The following is a 20,192-nucleotide window of genomic DNA, read 5'->3' on the forward strand; positions in this document are numbered from 1 at the left end:
CAACATCCATATTTGAAGCATTATCTGTTGTCATGGCTACATATGAGTGTGGACATACCTGAATGTAAACTGTAACTGTGGCTGCACTCGTTGGCAGTAATTCTAGTTTGGATATTAAATTCATTGCTAGCCTAGCTAGGGAGACAAAAGACAAAAAAATGGCTCACACACTGCAGGGCTCCAGTTAGCACTTATTTAATGCTGACTAACTAATGAAGAGCTGTGTTGCTCGAAACATCCCTACTGCTTTGGTGCATTAAATAACTGATAACTGGAGCCCTGCAGTGTGTGAGCCATTTTTTTGCCTTTTGACTATTTACTCACCGTTTGTTTCCTGCTCCAAGTCTGGACTGGATGTGCGTGCATACTTTTACTTCTGTATAGCTAGAGAGACAAGCCACCGTTATTGAAGTTTGGTGTATTTTAGAGGAAAAGGCACCAGGTCATATATGTACAACGCACATTTTTGTTGACAAAATTTCCAAACATTGGGCTTTGTATGGGTTACATATCTTTATAATTGGAGAATATAAGTATCAGTACATATATTTAACTTAACTACCTACATCAATTGTAAATTAAAATGTCAAAAAATGATTATTATTCATTTCCATATCATATTAATCTTCAAAGCCACAGAAAGCCACTGGAGAGGAGCTAACAAGCTGCATGTGGCTCCAGAGCCCATCCCTGCTACATGTAGAATAAGCAGGAAGCAGAGTTCGCTCTCAGTTTTTTTATCTCGATAACCCTCAAGATGTCATCGTTTACTAAAACGCTGCTTCAACTATAACGCTGTGGCGGCTGTACTTTACGTGACATTTATTTACTAAAGAACAACCTGATTTTTACCAAATGATGTATTCTGATGTACAGATGATGTGATTTCGGTGCACCACTACCTGCCAGTATCAAGGTCAAATGTCTGCTGTGAATGACGCATATCTGTAATCTGTCAACATGCCATCTAAATCATCTGCACTTCAACCTCCTCTGAGGTCAAATCGTTTGTTTCTTTTTTTTTTCTAAGACGAAACAATCTAAAAGCAGTTGCACCTTCTCACTTTGTGTGGTGTGAGAGCGTAGGTGGGGCCTACAGTAACAGCAAGCTACACTTCCTCTTCCTATAGTGCTGACAACAAGATTGGCCAACCTCCACTTCACCAGCGGAAGATCATTTTAAGAGCACAAACGGCAGCAAGCTCAGAGCTGCATGCTAATATTTCAGTGTGTCAGTGTGTGTGTGTGTGTGTGTACACACTGCAGTACAGATTTCCTGCCACTTCAACTACGCTGTTCTGTATAGTGTGTGTGTGTGTCATAGTGTGACCTCAGGGTGCAGATGATGTGTGGAGAGTGTTGGTAGGGTCTGGCTCCTGTGGTGATAGCTGATAGAAATGGAAGAAGATCAAGTGCCAAATAAGGATTCCTCTCAAGCCACAGGTGAGTAGAAAAAAAATGTTTTTTATTCTAATTTTGAGGAAGTGTCACCATTCACTTCATGTTAGCCATCATGCTTGTATATGCCTTTCGGTTAATTTGTACGTTTCTTGACTTGTCGGGACTGATTTTAAATGGACAGATATTCTGTTACTGTTTGCTGATTGGAAATTTGCTGAATTGCTGTAGTGTCGTTGTGACATAGGTATTGCATGTGGGTGTATGCAAAGTGTGGCCTGGATTTACCTTTGTTAATTCTTTGTGGCATCCTCCTGATCAAAGGAGGATTGATGAACTTCCTGAACTCTTTCTCCGTTTTGACACATTTCTTGTTCTGTCTTTTTTTTGTGTGACTTCTGTATTTTTATTGAGCACAATCAGCCTGTCTTTACATAAAAACACGATTATACAATTAAGATATCATTGAGACTGGTGTAACGCTTGCTAAACCTTCACACCTAATTAGAAATTTTGGCAATATGCTGGTAAGTACATCGCAACTTCAGGAACTTTTCACAGTGTGTCTTAACTTCACAAACAAAAACAGTTAAGAGTTTGTCTCTTTGAAAGTAGAGTTTGACTCTGTCACACTGGCAATCTAGTTTTGTTAAGACATTTTTGGTGTCTCAGTTCTCACTCTAACACTGAAACACTGCTGGTGTGAAAAACAAGGACTCTATGTTCATTATGGGACGTGACACAAATTGCAAGCAGGATGTGGTTGACCAAAATGGAGACGTCTCTCTGAGAGAGCGACATTGCTTTTTCTACAGTCTTTGCATCTGTTGTAAATCATCCATCCTTCTTTTTTGACTTTTTGTTGTTTCCTGCGGGGAAACACCAGTTAAATAGTAGGAGTTCAGTAAGTTGAGGCTTCATTAGCAAAATGTGCCTCGTTGTTCCGCATTGTATTTTAGTTCAGTCAAAGAAGTCTTTTTCTCAGAAATGTGAAGGAAATGCTGTAAGATGTGACTTCAGGGGAACTACGTTTGATTTCTTTATTATCTTTTTAGCACAATCATACTTTTTTCTTTTAAAGTATGTTGTTAGGCATTTAGCTGGTTCCTTTTGTTGAGCAGCTAAAAAGTAGTACAGAGGTAAAACATTGTCTGTTTCAAAAACCACAAGAGACCACCAAAAAGCAGCCCAGAGCTAAGCAGCTGATCTCTCCTTCCAACCTACTTTTTTTTGGGTTTTTTTTGTGGCTTTATAAAAAAGAGATTCAGTTTACATATGCAGAACTTACCTTTGTTTCTTCACATAAGCTTTTAAATGTTCTGGTTACACACTACTGTTTATAGAATGAAAATATTTCTGCTGTGTTGCGATAGTGTCAGCATGTCTGTGTCTGATGGTGAACAACATTTCAGGATCTGAAAATCCACAGTGTTACAGTTTGCATGATGTAAATAGTGAGACCCTTTTTTTATTTTATGTATCTTAGCTTTTCCATCTCTCATTTCAGATGTGACGAAGGTGCACCATAAATCTGAAACCAAGCGATACAGTGAGATTTTCAGAGAGTTTGATAATCTTGAGTTGTCTTTAATTCCTTGGTAAGTATTATGCAAGATTTATAAATGGAGCAGTGCCATCACATGTTTCTCTTGTCTCCTGCATCAATGAGCTTGTTCTGTTTGATGTGAACACTATGATTTAAAAAAAAAACCCCAATGGTTCGTGAAGTGCCATTCAAAGATGCTGTACACTTGGCTGGTCAAAGGAAGCCTGACAGGATGAAACTGTTTATATATACTTAAAACCATGATTTATCAACATGAATTCAACCAGCTATGACTTATCTTTTGGTATAGATTATTTCATGCACTGGGATCTTAATCCAATTTTGTGTCAACCACTGAAAGCACTGGAAACTCCTCTTTTTATAGCAAATCTGCCCACACATCACCCATTGCTTTGAAGTAAAGTTAAGTAAAACTGACAAGTGTGAAATTAAACGTACATTAAAAACATGTTTTTCTTCTTATCTGTAGTAGTATTTATCAATCTAGATTGTTGCGGTGTGAGTTGCCGAATGTTGGAGATATCGGCCGTAGAGATGGCCGTCTGCTGGTAGCGCCAAAAAGAACACTGAAAGAAATGTATGATATCTCCATCACTCAGCAATTCACACCAAAACAAACTGTCCCTTTAGACATTTGTGTGTGACACTGATCAGCCCATCAACATGTGCAGTCAGTGTGTTTTCCATATTTCTCTGGCAGATGAGCATATGGAAGCATGATGGAGTGTTTTTACATGTATGCTCCTCTACAAACACTGAGCTGTTATATATATTGCTTTTTGATTGTGCATGTGTCTCACTCAATGTGAATATATCCCTGTGTTCAGTGCAGGGGAGGAGCTGCTGCCAGACACTGACTCACAGTCCATCTCTGAATCCATCTCTTCAGAAAGTGCCGAGCTCACAGAGCAACACGATGTGGCTGTAAGGAATCAATACCTACTTGTTAAAATGAAAACAAGAACTGCTTTTTTTAGGAAACCCCTTCCTGTATTCTCTAGGTGTGTTTTGAAGTGATCAGTGATGCTTTTATAGACTAAAAGTCTTTGTGAAAATACTCTTTGTCCATAGATACGTGCTGAGGTCAATGAAGTGGATGGAAACCAAACAGGTATGATCTGTATGTGTGAGAGAGGAGAGTGTGTGTGTCTGCTCTCCTGTGTGTGTCAGGGTTCTGTAAGCTCAGTGAGAATCAATACAGCGCTCCTGTGTACCACAGATCTGTGAATTCGAGACTTTGCAGTCTAGTGGCTGATTTAACTAGTCTACTTACCACCTTATTAACTCTGACCACCTCGTGACTGACAACAGATCATTAGTTATGATGTGCAGAAGCTGCTGTCAGTTAAAAAAATTAGATACCAATACCAGGAAAGTACTTCAGGCATGCCCAGTGGTGGTCAGTGGACTGATTTTAACCAGCCTGAGGCTTGTCTTTCAAAATATACTACATGTGGCCTGCCACACAGTATTGGTTAATGAAGCAAGTTCATTTTGACTTTCTTTTTTTTTTTTACCTCACAATGGCAGGTCTGTCATACACATTGTAGACATGTAGAAAACATATAGACAGAGCTACTGTGTTTTCATAAACAGACACTGAAAAAGTTAAACTTGTTACTTTGCAACAGATATTCTTACTGTCTAGCGGGCATGGCTATAGCAAAGTGTAACGCTGACAGTGAGGGCTGTTAATTTTTGGCAGTGGAACGTTGATTGTTCTTTTCAGTGAAAGATGAAACAGTTGCATCTGTCTCATTTGTATGTGTTTTTTTATTTTTATTATTAATATTTTTTACAACCCATATGATGCGAGAGGCAGCTGGTCCCCAGCTACTTTCACGTCATCTAATCTGGCCCCCATTCAAAAAGGTTTGGACACCCTGGAGTGCTTCATTTAAATGATGCTGCCAGATACTAGAGGTATACATTTAAACTTTTTGCTGTCATCTCAGCATGCTGAGCTGCCAACTTCATCACACCACAGACTGAATGGGTTGTAGCTGCTGCGGTAGTGTGACATTCACGGCACATTAAAAATGAAACACTTTTGGCAATTATCTGCAAGAAAATCTTTGGCACGTAAAAATCTGGCAATGTGTTATTGTGGCCAAAACTTCAAAGACATGAAGTATCTAACGTAGTTGTGATGTTCTTTTTGAGATTTTCTTCAATCGTTAGTTGTTTTCTTATAATTAGCCATGAGTTGTAATTGCCCTGTTGTAACAGGATTAGGATAAAGGCACAGGATTAAAGCAGGAGACAGCTGCTCTCGGTTTTTTACCTTCGACACAAGTGGAAGAAAAGGAGGGGGTCTACAAAAAAAAGGAGGTGTAGTAAATACAGGGAAGACAGAAAAAAGACCAGACTGTCACTGCCAAGTACTACAACCAAAGTTTGACTCAAAATACAGGGCACAGCACACAGTAAGAGATTAGGAAAGATAGTGTTTAAAGAGCACAGCGAAAATAAAAAATCTTCTCTTCCATCATGGTAAAAGTCTTTTTAGAGTTCTTCTTTAGGCTTGAAGTCCAAATCTGTCTGCACCTGCTGAACGGTGGTCACTGATGGTGTATCCTGTTTAATGTAATCCGTGCTGTTACTCTAAAGAGACACGTTCTTTTGTGAATGGATGCATTTGATATCATCAAACTAAAATTAAGTCCAGCACATTACAAAAAAAAAAGCTCTCTGGCAATCTGTTGCATGTGTTCCCATTGGTTGGGATTCCCCCACTGCCCACGCTAGGTCACACACCAGGAGGTAAACCTCACTCGATGCTCCTCTAAAGCTTGTCACTTCACAATCTGGACCTGATGAGGATAATCCCCGATCGAAGTGCAGGAGGCAATGTGGCAGCACAGAGTGTGCTCGGAGAATGATTTCTGAAAGTGCAACTTGAAACAAAACACAGAGAGGAAAGACTAAAAGAGGTCAATCTTGGCACACAATCTGACCCTGAATTCATCGCTCTTCTCAAATTGCCTGTTTGTTATGGATTTTCCCTGAGAAGAAACCCGCTTGGATTTTTATACCAGTCTAACTGGATTTGATGTCTTGTGAAAAGGGGAAAACAGAATCAAATCTGCATGTCTGAGAGAGGAACTTGAGAGAGAAGTTGTTGCACTCGTTCTGGCAGTGTTTGCATACGCATTTAAAAACACAGCTGAAAACTTGGAACTGCAAAACTCTTGAAGTGCATCTGTGGCTCTAACCTTTTGCTGCAGGAGAAAAATGAAGATGTGTTTGAACAGATTTTGACATTTATTTGCAAAAGTTGTGCTGGAAGTGAGAAAGAGGAAAAGAGAAAGCGGTGTGGGGCGTGCTCGAGAGTCCATGTGATTGTCATGCACAAACTGTCTGCTCTGTGTTGGTGTGAATCAGAGAGGAAGAAGCGGAGGGGTTGTCATCTCAACGCCCTGCCTGCCTGACCACAGTAGAGCTGTGACATGATAGTGTTTGATACCGCACACTGGCACTGAGGGGTGACTCTGCTCTTACAGCTCGGCCTGTCTCTTTGTGGCTGGAGTGAGCAGGTGTGAGAGGGAGGGGCCAGCCAGAGAGAGGAAGAGGGGACAGGAGGGAAGTTATTTAGCAAAAGCTGTTTGTCTTTGGTCCATGAAACCTCCCTCTCTCTCAGGTTACATCCCCATGAGCATCTCGTGGAAGAGTTAGGATTTGTTCAAGAGATTTTCGCCAACCTACAACAGCACATTGTGCTCAAGAGATTTGTACAGTGTTCTGACGTCTGCTGGAAACCACAGGACCTTTATTCTGAGGAGCAGCTATGACTTGCAATATGCAGTCATTGTTTCCTTTTTGGGGTTTGTGTATACTTTTTGTTTAAAGTGATGTTCAATTTTTTTTATCACCTTGAGTGAGGAAGTCTAGGAGCCGGGAGATTGTCACTTTAGAGTAGACAGGTCTTTCTTTGAGGGTGGAGGCTGTTTGTAGCCCAAAGGACACTGTGTGACCCCTGGGTCTAGCTCTCAAGTGTCTGGAGCCCTGCAGTTATGCTGATGTACTCCCTCTCAGCCCAGGAAGCAGACCTGGCCCTCTGTCGGTGTGATGACGGTGTGGAGACGGCACTGCAGTACACCAAGATGTGGTGCCGCTACGCCAAAGATCTTCTGGCGTGGATGGAGAAGAGAATAAGCTTGGGTAAGTCCACATGTAACTGAGAATAAGGAAACAGAAACATAACATGCAAATCATTGCCAACGTGTAATACATTTGAATATAAACTATACAAAAAAGCGAGTATGATGTGGTGTTTATAAAATGCAAATATAAGGTCTCTACAACAGAGAATCCAGGGCATGAAAATTTCAGCCACTATGAAGGCCCTAGTCTCAGCAAAGTTCTGCCATTCTTTCGTTTGAAGTGTAAGTTATTCCTCATTTTGTATAAGAAGGCGAGCTCTGGCTCTATAAAAATACATTTTTCAAATGTATTTTTATAGAGCCAGAGCTGTTGTTCACCGCTTCAATTTAGAACTGTAATTAGCACTAGAAACATGGTCACTCATTCTTAGAAAGTCATATATATACAGGCATTACGACAGTAGTCAGCAGGCATCAGGAGGGCAGGGCCATCATGGTGTCCACCAATAAAGAACAGATACTTTAAGCATGTTAGAGGATTCATTAGTATGGTCAAAGAGCATGTTGTTACCTGCAATAACATGGTCTGTGTGTATTATTTCACTCTGTGGGGGCGTCTGCGGTTGGTGAAGTCACCTCAGTGAACTGCGCACACACAGAGCGAAAGGATTAGAGGGCAGATTAGCAGGGCAGAGCAGGGTCATAAAGAATACGGGGTGTCTTCGGAGTACATAGACCGTGATTAACCCCCGTATCAGCCTGCTCAGGTACCCAGTGTTCAGTCTGAGATGCAAGTCTTTTGGCAGTAATCAAAATATAGAGCGACAGGAGAGTTGCTCAGCTGTGTGAGAATCATGTTTAGGCAACAGCAACAGATGAGTAATGCTGGGTGGAGCTCAGCCCTTAACAACTGTGGATTACACATACTGTAGCAGATCCATAACAGCAACAGAAAAGTGTCCATTTTAAAAACAAGCGTCAGATCGAGAGCTACTGTCACAGATTAGGTTATGATGTTTAAGACGGTAGTTCTCAATTTCTTGTGACTTAAGGCCCATTTCTGATTGTTAAACCACCCTTCACCCTAAATAAAAAATATAACCACAAAAAAACCCAAAATATAATCTGGGCTATAAATATGTAATATGCCTCTGTCAGCTGTGTTGACCGAAATAAAGTACCAGATTTAACGTATTTAAGTTTGTATGTCGTTACCACGTCTTGGAGCTTTCACTTGCACAGGGTTGTCTCTAGGGGTTAGAGTCACCAGAGGCCCCATAAGACAATATTTTCAAGATACTTAGATACAATAATATTGTGATTTTAAATGTGCTGCAATATGCTGAGTATAATGATCAAATATGTTGTGATCTTTTGCATCCTTCCACTGCAAACTATGTCCCTGAAAACATTTTCAGTCTTTTCATCTCACTTCAGTCATTTTTTTTTTGCAGCAAAGTGCATCTAGTGGACTGAAAACTTTTCTATTAGGCTACCAAAAGTAGAATTTGTTTTGTAATATTAATCATTTCTATTATAAAATGACTGATAGTTAGTGCCAGTGTATTGATTCAATATTGCAGTGCAAAATAATTGCAATGCTATGCTGAATCGATCCCCCCACCGCAACCCCTAGTTATCTTCCACATCACATTTTCATTTCAAAACCTATCAATTTAGTGTCACTGCGTCCGAGGGAACATTAGCCAGCTTACAGTGGCGAAACATGTTTTTCTCTACCTGATAATGTGTCATGATTGATAGGGTTATATTCAAATTTAACTGATAATTGAAATTATACATTTTAATTTGACATATTTTATTCATGTTGTAACACCAAAATCTGTGACCCGTTGGATTCTGTGTCCTGTTAGAGTTTTGTGAGCTTTTTTATGTATCTTAGGTAACATATACAAACCAACTTGCAAACATAAATGACCCGCATACCAAAAACAGAACAGAAACAAAAAGCCACTGTCATGCAGCAGGGACATCAGCTGACAGATGGGAAAGTTAAGGTGTCTAATCATCGGACCCAATTTATCCTGCAAACCCAGCATATTGTTTGAAAGTCTCTCAAGATTTGTCCCTGAGACTCCGAAGCCATCTACAGAAACAACGACTGCTGGTAGCCTTTCATTCCTTAAGAATTATCCTCTTTGCTGCTAACATCAGGGTCTGCTGTACAGTCTGTAGCAATGCAAGAGAAACCTCCGAACAACAGTTTTATGAGTTGTTGAGTGAACAGGATTTTGGGGTTGGGGTCACAGATTTTGACCGGTCTCAGACTTCAGTTTAAGAATCTAAATTCTTGATCAAATTTTGACATAAGAATGATAAGCTTTGTAAGTCACCAAAAAAGACCATTTTTTATTAATTACAACCATTTGGCAGTATCTCCACAGCCCAACAATGGCACTCTGAGGTCCACTAAAATCCCTGGTTTAGAAACAGTCAGATTATAAACAGACCATTTCACGGTTTTAGACATTAACATTAAAGGTAAATGGGTCTTAGTTCATTTTCTGTTGTAGTTCATGCTCATATCAACAGCTGATGAGGTTAAAAGGGACACTGACCAGCCCTGCCAGAGCTCCAGGAGGTTTGATCTTTCAGTAAAGGTCAGGGTTATCTGAGGGGACATTTAGTGGTTCCAGTTTAGTTTGCTGTCAAGTTCCGCTTGTCCTGTCTTGATGAGCAATTTCTTAACATCATCATTTTTGTTGACAGAACAAGAATTTGCAAAAAATGTGATGAAGACAGCTGACGGAGCAAAAGCCAATGTGGGGCTGCAGGTACAGCTTTGTTTATGTGATATACATGTACTAAAAAAAGGTTTTGTTTGAGAGTGTTATTGAATAGTTTGCAACCTTTCTCCTTGCTTAGTTGTATTTACTATAGAGAAACTGTCTAAAGTTGGTCTGCCTTTGTAGGAAATGATGCCCCTGCAGTATATCTACACAATGGCGCTAGAGCAAGACATCAAGAACAGTCTGACCTCCAGAAAGACTTCAGAACTGATACACAACCGCTGTTATCAAGTACGGAAGTCCAAACACACACAAACAAAAAGTTTTGAGTTCTAGCACATCTTCATCTTTAAGAGATGGGTATGTGTAGCTGTGACTTTGTGTTTAATTCAGTATCTCTGTCCCAAAGGCCTTGGCTGCCAAGAAGAATGAGATCGACAAGTGGCGCAGAGAGTTTAAGGAGCAGTGGGCACGGGAACAAAGGAGGATGGTAAGTGAATTAGGAATCTTGTTTATGGCAGAAGTTGAGCTCCGCTTATTGCACTGTCAAAACTAATCTCCTCAAATTTAAGACATTCCAACTGACTGGATGCCTGAACAAGCATCTGATGCAAAATATTTCCCTCTGTCAAAGAAAGATCTGTCTGTTTTGACCTTGTTGATTTCTGCTTTAAAAAATGTTAAACTGCTCATGGCTCACACAGTAATCAAACAAACTCATCTGTGTTTTTCCCATCTGTGTGTCTGCCCTGTTTTCAGAACGATGCAGTGACAGCTTTAAAAAAGGCTCGTCAGCAATACTACCAACGCTGCGATGAGCTGGAAAAGGCTAAAGCTATCTCTGCTAAAGCTGTGGACGACACAGCTGGACTCAAAACAATGGATAAGAGGCGGAAGTCGAAGGATGAAGCCCAGACTAAGGTGAATGTCCCCTCAATGCACTAAAGCAATATAATCTGCAGTAATGCAGTTAAGTACATAATTAATACATTATTTTGCTCACACTGTGTTTATGATGTTTAATAATACAACTGAAGCAAACTGGTGGAGATTTGTGATCATTTAGCAGCTCTCAGGTGTTCTTTCCATCTCTTTCAGGTGCAGGAGGCAGAGCTCCTGTACAAACAGTGTGTGAGTGACGCCAAGATCCACCAGGATGAGTTAGTGAAGGTCAAAGAGCGAATTGTTTCCCACATTCGCAAGCTCATCTGTCAGGGAGACACTGTGCTCAAGGAGGTAGGTGTAAGATCGAAAGAAGTTAAACATCTATCAGCATGCATGCAGATACTGTTGCGTCTTTAGTGCAGCAATCTCAAAGCGCACATTACTGCACATGGCCGTGGTATAAATAGAATACATGTAGTAGCAATATCATGCGTTTATTTTAGTTATAGTGTCAAATCGCAATGACTTGAGCCACTGTGCAAACTTTAACAGCAATCAACTACAATCAGGACAATGGTCTTGTATTTTTCATTAGTTTTCATTTTCTTTGATTCTTAATTTAGTTTAGTTTCAGTTAGTTTTAAGAGTGTTTGCTCATTTCAGTTTGTTTTTTATTGTTTAAAAATATGTAGTTTTTGTTTAGTTTTTTATTAGTTTCAGTATTAGTTTTAGTTTATTTATTTTATGATATATGGTGTATTTGTCAAGAGCATTATTTAAGAATAGGTATTATATGCCCTTCATGTTTGTTGTATTGCGAAGTTTGACCCAAGTGACAAACACTAAAACTAAAAACATTTCCTATATTTCTTTTTTCAGTTTAATAGTTTTGTACGTACACAACATTAGAATCACAATATCTTAAAGTCTAAAGTCTCTACTAAAATGTTTAGTTTTTAGTTTAGTTTTAGTCAATTATAAATTAACTAATTAAAATTATACATATTTTGATCATTGTTATCAGATGTTGCTGAACTACATCTCCGCCCCCACTTCTACACAAATAAATGCATATATTTGCTCCAGAGTAATAATTTGCTTAAGCAGTGCTTTATTGCTTGTGACTTTGCCTCTATAATAGAATAAAACAAAAGAATTATTCCTGAAAAATTGAATGTGTTACTAACCTAAAAGCATCATTATATTATTTATTTTGTGTTGAGATCATCACTGCAAACATTCATGGGGATCTGAAATGAGCAAAGCAGCACTCTGACATTGTATATTACACTCATGCAACTATTTATTGATAAATTAGCACAATAAAATAACAGCTATGTCTGCCCCATTATGTCTTTTTTCTAATTTAGGCCACAGTCAACATGTTTTACTTCCAGCGGCAGCAGACGGAGTCCGTTCCCCTCGGCTATCACAGCCTGGAGTTGACGTGCAGGTCCCTGGAGCCTGGGGAGCCGTACCTGCTCTACATCCTCAGCAAACGTCGCCCTGAACAACCTCACCAAGCCTTTACCTTCCAGGAGTATGTTCCTCAGTGCAAAGGGTACGCTAAACTGACCAATCTGCTTTTTCCTGCGGATATCAAAAGTTTATGAAGCTTTTCCTTAATCATAATGTATTTGTTTAAAAGTCTAGTGTGTAGGCTTTAGTGGCATCAAGAGGTGGGGTTGTAGATTGTAACAACTGAAACTACTCCCATGTGCCGAGCAGAGAATGATGGTGGCAGATGCATAAGCCCTATTTAGAGCCAGTGTTTGGTTAGTCTGGTCTGAGCTTCTGTAGAAGCAACAAGGTGGAGGTAGTGGTGAACTTTGGAATCACAACTTCTGGAACCACCACATGATGCCATGAGGCCAAAACGATGTTCCCTAATGATTTACATTTTGAAAGAGGTGTCTGTGAAGCAGTGATAAAAAAAAACTGAACATCACAACCGTCATAAAATGACTCGGTTTGCTACTGGGATTTGATCCATTTAGTAAAGTCATTTCACCCTCATTAACAGAGGGCTCCTGAAGTTTGCCGTTTGGCCTGTGAAATCTGCAGTATGCTTGCTCTTTGGGACAAGTGATGTGGAAGATCTAAGAAACTTTATATTCCACAAATCAAACTATTTAGCCTTAACTCTTTGAAATGTGGAACAACATCACTTTCTTGTTCTGCTTTCAGATGCCTTCCACAAATATTTAAACCTTTGAAACTTCATTAAATTGGTGCAGTTTATTTCAACTGCAAAAAGGCATGGAGCAACTTGGTAATAAATGTTTTACAGATTTCATTTTTAAAAAGCTAGGGGAAGTGTCTAGGAAAAAATATATATTTATAATTATCATTATTATATGATTTAAATTAATAAAAACGTATATAATATTATATTATTATTATTATTATTTATTTTCATTGTTTTTTCTAAATTTCTGGTAATTTTCTTGTATTTTTTATTAATTTTTTGTCAGTTTTGGGGTAATTTCTTCTTTCGTTGCTCATTGCCTTCTCCCCATGTTTTTGACCATAATCAAGCCATTTTGCTCAAGTTTCAAAGGGTTAATGCACTACTGAGCAACTTTCATGGGAATGAACTGTCGCTGCCTCCAATGCATGTATCCAGTTCTATTTATACATCCATGATGTAGATATAAAACGGCTCATTCTAAGGTGACAAAAACACAAAAGTTCTTTGTTTTCAGTGATTATAAACTAATGAAACGTGTTCCATTTCTGCCAATGTATCCCCCTAAATCCTTCACACTGGACCTTTAAGGCCAGAAATTAAAAAGAATATTAAGTGAAAACATGAAGGTAATTATGTTTTATAAAGAAAAACTTAGACAGCTTGGATGTATCTGTGTGCTCAACTCTTAATTAAAGTAGTTGGTGCAAACTCTAAACCCAGATTAACAATCTTTCTCCTGTTATTGTTTGCTGAGATGTTTTTGTTCAATCAATTCAAGTGGGATGAAAGCAGAAAAATTGTATGATATCCACTGGTTGTGGACTTGTTTTGTACTTCTTCTTACGCTTTATTCATTAAAATGAATGTCACAATCCTTCTATTTGGAAGGAACAAACGAAAGACCAGCAACACTCTCAGCTCTGTGCAGGACTCCTCCCCCATGACGGACGATAGCCCTTTGAGACGACCCATCGATGGCAGTAAGAACTCCCCTGACTACACCATGATTGTCTTAACACTAATATTATCCTCTTTAATTAAAGTCTTCTTGTGTTTTGCTACACTTCAGGGAGAACTGGGTACAGTGACAATGACAGTTTTGGAGGCAGTCTGGAATCTCTGTCCAGCCCTGGTAAGCACAAGCCTGCTTTTGTTCCATAATTTTACTTTCACATGCATATGAAAGCCTTGCAAAGATAAACATGATTTGCTTTTCCCTCTGCTGTGTCCTGTGAAGCTCACACTAATAGGAGGCTGCCTAAAACCGCATCCACTTTGACAGTGTCATCAGACGACATGGATGAACGGGATACGTCAGAATCAGGTTTGTTACTCCCTTTCTAAGCCTCTATAAACAGAATATTCAGGTTTTTAACCTGACCCTTCATGGGACCCATTAAACTACATGACTCTATCTCCCTCCTCTCCCTGAAGAATACATTGACGTCCAGTCACTCAAAGCACGCACACCTTCACGAGCCGCACTGACACACCAACTCAGGAAGATGAAGAGCAAGATGGTCAAATGCAAGCAGTGTGAAAACTACATTGTCGTCAACGGGGTCGAGTGTGAGGAGGTATGAAATAGGGAGGGGGGATATTTAGACCATAAATTAATGCAAAAAACGTAAAAATTGGTGAATAGAAATTCACCAGAAAGCAGGAAATTAAGTGTTTGCTGCTGAAAATTTTCTTAAGGAGACCCCTAAATCCCCCTTTACTTTTGTGTTCCCCCAATGTTGGAACAAAACCTACATGCTTGGGTGATGTTGTCCTCTGTCCTGTCCCTGTCCCACCTTCAGTGCGGGCTGGCTTTGCACAGGAAGTGCTTGGAGGTGTGTCAGTTAGAGTGTGGGCAAAGGAAGGGCACTGTGTTCGGAGTGGACCTCTCTCTGCTGTCCCAGGAAAAGCCAGATGAGGTGCCCTTTGTGGTGCTGCTCTGCACGTCGGAGATTGAGAGTCGCGCTCTCTCAGTCCAGGTATTATTTACCACCACAGTGACTTAAACTTAGAATTTAAAAAAATCACTGATTGTTAGTCTTGGTTTGATAACAGTATTCTCTGTTTCTCTCTGAGGGGGTGTATCGTGTGAGTGGGTCCAAGCCTCGAATTCAGAAGCTCTGTCAGGCCATTGAGATGCAAAAGGAGCAAGTGGACCTCTCTGACCTTTCACCACATGACATCACATCCATCCTTAAGCACTTCTTTAAGGAGGTACAGGAGTCGCTGCTGAATAAAATTCACTGAGGAAATTAGGCTGATTATAAGACAAGATACTGTGCTACTGTGTTACTATTGCCATAGCAATAGAGGCAAATAAGAAACATAGATATCTGAATTTTAACAGCCACTGGATACTTGAAATTGAAATTAAAACTCCAATGAATGCATAGCGTTGAAATGTTTTACTTTTAAATTCATGTATCTGAATTTATTTTTTCCGAATTCATCTCTTTGTAATTAAAATATGAACATTCTTGATTTGCAGTTTCCAAAGCTGAATTCGAATCTTTTTTTTTAATTTATATATATATTCACCAACTTAGATCGAAAAACTCAAGCTTGAGAATTTCAAAATAAATTCAGGTTGCTCAAATTTAATCAGATTTAAAAATTATTTCTCTTTTTTTCTAAAAAAAAAAAAAGAAAAAAAAAAAAAGACATCCAAGTTTCCCAAGATAGGATAGGCAATGGACACTGAATGTTTTGACTAGTCATATTTCAGTAGCCTGAATCTTTTTTTTCTTTTGAAAGTCTGAAACTTGAATGTTTGGATCAGAATTTGTGAAAAACAGTAAAATCAGCTCATGAAATTCCAAATCAAGAAATGTTACATTTTAATTTCAGAGAGGTGACTTCACAACAAAAACATTCAGATGCTTAGTTTTCATGGTAAAATATTTAAAAGCTATTAATTCAGAGGTCAATATTAAGCATTCAGTGGCTGATAAAATTCAAATACTTATGTTTTGTTTTTTTTTCTCATACATAGCTTTTCTCTCTGATCTTAGTCAGTAACTCTCTACTCTTCACTGTCTCCCAGCTCCCAGAGCCCTTACTAACCTATGACCTATACAATCATTTCATCGCGGTGGGAAAGACCATTCAGCATGTGAGTGAAAGGGAGTCGGCACCAGACACTAACGAGACAATGGACATCGTTCACAGCCTGCAAAAGCTGCTTCTGAAACTCCCTCCATATTGCTACAGCACCTTGCAGCACATGATGACTCACCTGCAAAAGTGAGCACGCAGCACGGTTACCTTTCTCTCACCCGTCCCAGTAAATTATTCTAGTTCTTTTTTTTGTAAATGTTTCCTCTGTCTTCACAGAGTTTCAGAGAACCACGAGAACAAGATGTCCCCTAGCAATTTGGGTATTGTGTTTGGGCCAACACTGTTGCGCCCTCTTGTGTCGTCTGACATGTCAATGATTGCCCTGCTGGAGACCAGTTACCAGGCTGTACTGGTTGAGTTCCTCATTGCACACCATGATGAGGTTTTTGGCCCTCAGCGGAGACCCAGTACACCTCCTCCCCCGGTCCCCACTGCACCTCTTCCAGACACCCCTCCCAGAGCTTCCTGTACCCTGGAGGGGGAAGTTTACACTGGCCCTGAGCCTGAAACCTCCTCCAGAGAGCGGCCACACTCACTCGAAGTGAGTACTGCAGCGATGAAACAATAAGATTAAGTGGTTTGAATGTGCTGCAATTTCACAGCACTCACAAACGCAAAATCTTTAAGCATTTGACTGCTAGCTTAAAAAGAATCACCAACAGTTGTTTGACGTGCTCATTGGGCAGAGTGAGTGTGTATCTGAGCTACTTTCCCTGATTAATGTACCTGTTGTTTTAAGAGCCTTAGCACCTGGCACTCTCAGGATTAACACGCTGCTGCAATTCTCCTGCTCTATAAACTCTGCCCTGCCTTCTTTCAAGCTTTACAATGTGAATATTTTACCACTACTGCTAAGAAAAAAAGAGGTTACTCTACTAGAGAAATTTACAGTGGCTGAATTAGGTGGTTTAGAGGTAATAAAGTAAAGATAATCTGTGCTCACAACGCTAAAAATGTACAATTGCAAAACTCAGCAGCAATGGGTTTTTTTTTTCAGCAGTCAATACCCAGCTACTCAAGATAATAATAAGATACAGACCTTGTTGTGAGCAGTTTGAAGGAACTATTTTCTTCAGCGCTATAGCCACCAACTGTATCACCACGTAGAATGAGGCGTGCATTTACTGCTAGCTCACCTTACACCACTGAGCTAGCTTTTTATTTGTTGTTGGGATTTTTTTGGCATTTTGAGCACCACAAGCTGAGTGCCATCTAGCTCTATTATATTCTAGAGAAACCAGATATCTCTACAGCTGATATCTCCAGCACTTGGATTCTGAAACCGAAACAATCTAGACTGAGAAACAGCACTACGGGATAGAGGAAAAATATGGATTTGGGATTTTTGGGTGAACCGTCCTTTTCAAAATTTTAGATAAAGTACTTGATATATAACCTAAGGGGTCAAATCAGCCAGCAGTAATTCACAGGATTGCCCTGTAAGAATCACACACACACTGTGGTGCTGCAGTATTGCAGGTTTAGACGTGGTCTGTAAAAACTTGCAGAGATCCACTCAATTTGTGTCATTCCAACAGAGTCGAGCAATCAAGAGAGAGTCAAGCGAGGGTTATATATCTGACAAGTCGTCATCCAATGAGGCAGTGGACCAGCTCAGCCCTGAAGCCAATGAGAGAGCAGGTAGGCGGGACGTAGTGATAGGACAGTTACTCCCGACTCAAAAAGGTTAACAGAATAATGATAGAATTAAACAATAGTTGATGTGTTATGTGTTATTTGTAGTTTTAGTCATTGGTATAATGAGATTATAATGTCATCTTAATGTCATCTTGTACCTTTGCTGCTTGAGGACATGTTTTAATTAATCCTGTTGGGGATGTTGTACCTGTTGTTTACTTTATTTCTCACAGACAGGTGGTTTGTTCTAGCTCACACTTACTCAGTATCTTCCTAGGCAACAGATGCAGTGGGTGGAGAGTGCCTCAAGTGTCTGTTGTTGTTCCTATTTCTTTTTCTCACTTAACATGTTTCCTCCAGTTATTTAAAGAAATGAGACTTCCTTCCATTTTATTTTTTTTGCTGACGCCATCAAGTAGAGTGAGTCAGACGGCTTAGCAAAGTCTGAGGTTTAATCTCTTTTGCTTGCTTTACTCTTGCTGTAGTTCTGAGGTGCTCTCTTCTCTGTTTCTACAAGGCAAGCAGCTTCAAGGCTTCCATTCACTCTCACACGTTTCAATGCAGGGAAAGCCAAGTTTATTATAATCAATAACCTAAAATTTCTGATTCACATGTTTGCTCTCCCTCTTCTGCCTTAGTCCTGGCTATGAGAGGGGCATCAAGTGATCCTCAGGGTGAGCCGGTGGAGGCACCAGACTCTGATTTGGGGACTCAGCCACGCTATCGCTTCACCAGACAGCCTGTGAAGTATTACCGGCATCATAACCCAGGAACACGACTCTGCAACCCAGGACGTGGAGCCAAACAGCCTGCAGCCGCAGCCACGGGCCACCCAGGGAGTGCATCCAGCAGCCGCAGCTCCTCTCCAGAGCCAGGGACACAGAGACTATCCCAAAACTTTGACATCCACCCTGAGAAGGCCCACCAGCTGCAGCAGGCTACTGTTACTGCAGAGAATAAAGTGGATGCCCCACTGAGCCCCCGTGAGGTAGTGCAGTACATGCTGGGGCTAGACTCACTGTTTACATCAACTGCATCTGAGGTGTCGTCAGCCAGTACAACACAGGAGTCCTCTCAGGAGGTGACGTCTGTGTGTCAAGCAGATCAGGACATAAATCTGTCCAGTAACAGACAGAGTGCTGGACAGAGACAGGCTCTGTGTCAGTCACCAAAAACACTTCCTCTTGAGCTCAACCTGACTTCACCAGCACAGAAGATCCTGTCTGGTCTGAAGTTGAGACGCAGCCACTCAGGGAAGGACGAGCAGCTCTTTGTCTGAGGACAGATAGACATCTTCAGACAGTTCATTGGAATATTAACACATACCGGAGGACATGAAATCATTGAAGGAATACTTCACCCCACAAATGATCACTTGTACGTCAGTAGCTTATCCCGTGTTACACTGAATTCACTAAGAAGCCAAAAACCGAGAAAATTCTTGATGAATTGAAGTCAAAGGGGTCCGTGTTTAAAACTATATCAAAACATCTTGTTAACAAACAGTCACACAACTCATGCAGTATATTCCAAATCTCATTTATTCAGCTGTATGCTCAGTACTTCCAAAATAGACAGCCCCGTCTGACAGGTAGCTGAGCTAGAAGTGAAATTTCTCTATGCTTTCTTCAAAGCCAGACACCATTGACAAAAACAGTAATTTTAACTCACTGACCAGCAGCGCTGCTGGTCCTTCCCTGCCTTGATCACTTTGATTGTTTGTATTATTGTGTGACTTTGGTGGATGAGAACTAACCATTTAAAAACACCAAAGACACATATTAACACAAACAAAATGCTCCATTGACAAAAACGGTAATTTTACCTCACTAAACATGGGAGCTGCTTCACCGTCACAACCTTGATCATTTTGTTTCTTTGTGTTATTATTTGACTCTGGTGTTAGTTAGTTTGGATTCACCAAAGTCACAATAAACACAAGCTACTGATCGAGGCAGTGACGAACCAACAGCTCCTATGCTCAGCGAAATAAAATCACTGTTTTTGTCAACGGAGTCTGGCTTTGCAGAGAGCATAGCTGAGTTTTACTTTTAGTTCAGTTCAAAGTTTTAAGCATATGACTGGATAAATGAGACTTGGAATACACTGCACGACTTTTTCTGAGAATTGAAACAGCTTTTTTGATGTAGTTTTGCTGTTGTGAAATGCAGACTCTTTTAACTCAAATGAATCAAGAATTTTCTCCGGGGTGAGTAATTGACATATGAAGGATCACTGGGGGGAAGTATACATTTGATATCTCCTTTCTTGTGCGTAACTGTAACTAAGATTCATGCAATCTATTAATTAAGATACTCGCATATTTTACACACACACGCACACACATCTCACTTGTAACTCAAATTCTAACCGTTTTTTTAAAAAGTAACTTATATTAAAAATTCCCGAAAAATTACTCAAACTCACATTCACGTTCATTCTCTAAGGACACACAGTTGAATAGTTCAGGCCTGACTTACACAGCCTCACTACTAATCCTCTTTTAAGATTTTGATCTGTTGACCATCCAGCTGTCAAACACC

The 20,192-nt window shown here is 40.0% G+C and overlaps 1 protein-coding gene across 1 annotated transcript; it reads left to right on the plus strand.

The window, feature by feature from the left end:
- Positions 1-1,140: 1,140 nt before the first annotated feature.
- On the plus strand, positions 1,141-20,026 carry gmip (GEM interacting protein). Its single transcript, XM_042504792.2, has 21 exons — positions 1,141-1,443; positions 2,906-2,996; positions 3,793-3,889; positions 4,037-4,076; positions 7,001-7,126; positions 9,799-9,863; positions 10,002-10,109; positions 10,228-10,308; positions 10,578-10,739; positions 10,917-11,054; positions 12,074-12,264; positions 13,783-13,874; positions 13,964-14,026; positions 14,132-14,218; positions 14,329-14,471; positions 14,697-14,873; positions 14,971-15,108; positions 15,938-16,137; positions 16,228-16,552; positions 17,550-17,652; positions 18,288-20,026. The coding sequence occupies exons 1-21, from the start codon at positions 1,398-1,400 to the stop codon at positions 18,926-18,928; spliced, it is 3,114 nt and encodes a 1,037-aa protein (XP_042360726.1). The 5' UTR covers positions 1,141-1,397; the 3' UTR covers positions 18,929-20,026.
- The last annotated feature ends 166 nt before the right edge of the window (positions 20,027-20,192 follow it).

The sequence above is a fragment of the Plectropomus leopardus genome, chromosome 18 (assembly GCF_026936395.1).
Source record: "Plectropomus leopardus strain MGB_pleo_1.0 chromosome 18, ASM2693639v1, whole genome shotgun sequence".
Lineage (NCBI taxonomy): Eukaryota > Metazoa > Chordata > Actinopteri > Perciformes > Serranidae > Plectropomus > Plectropomus leopardus.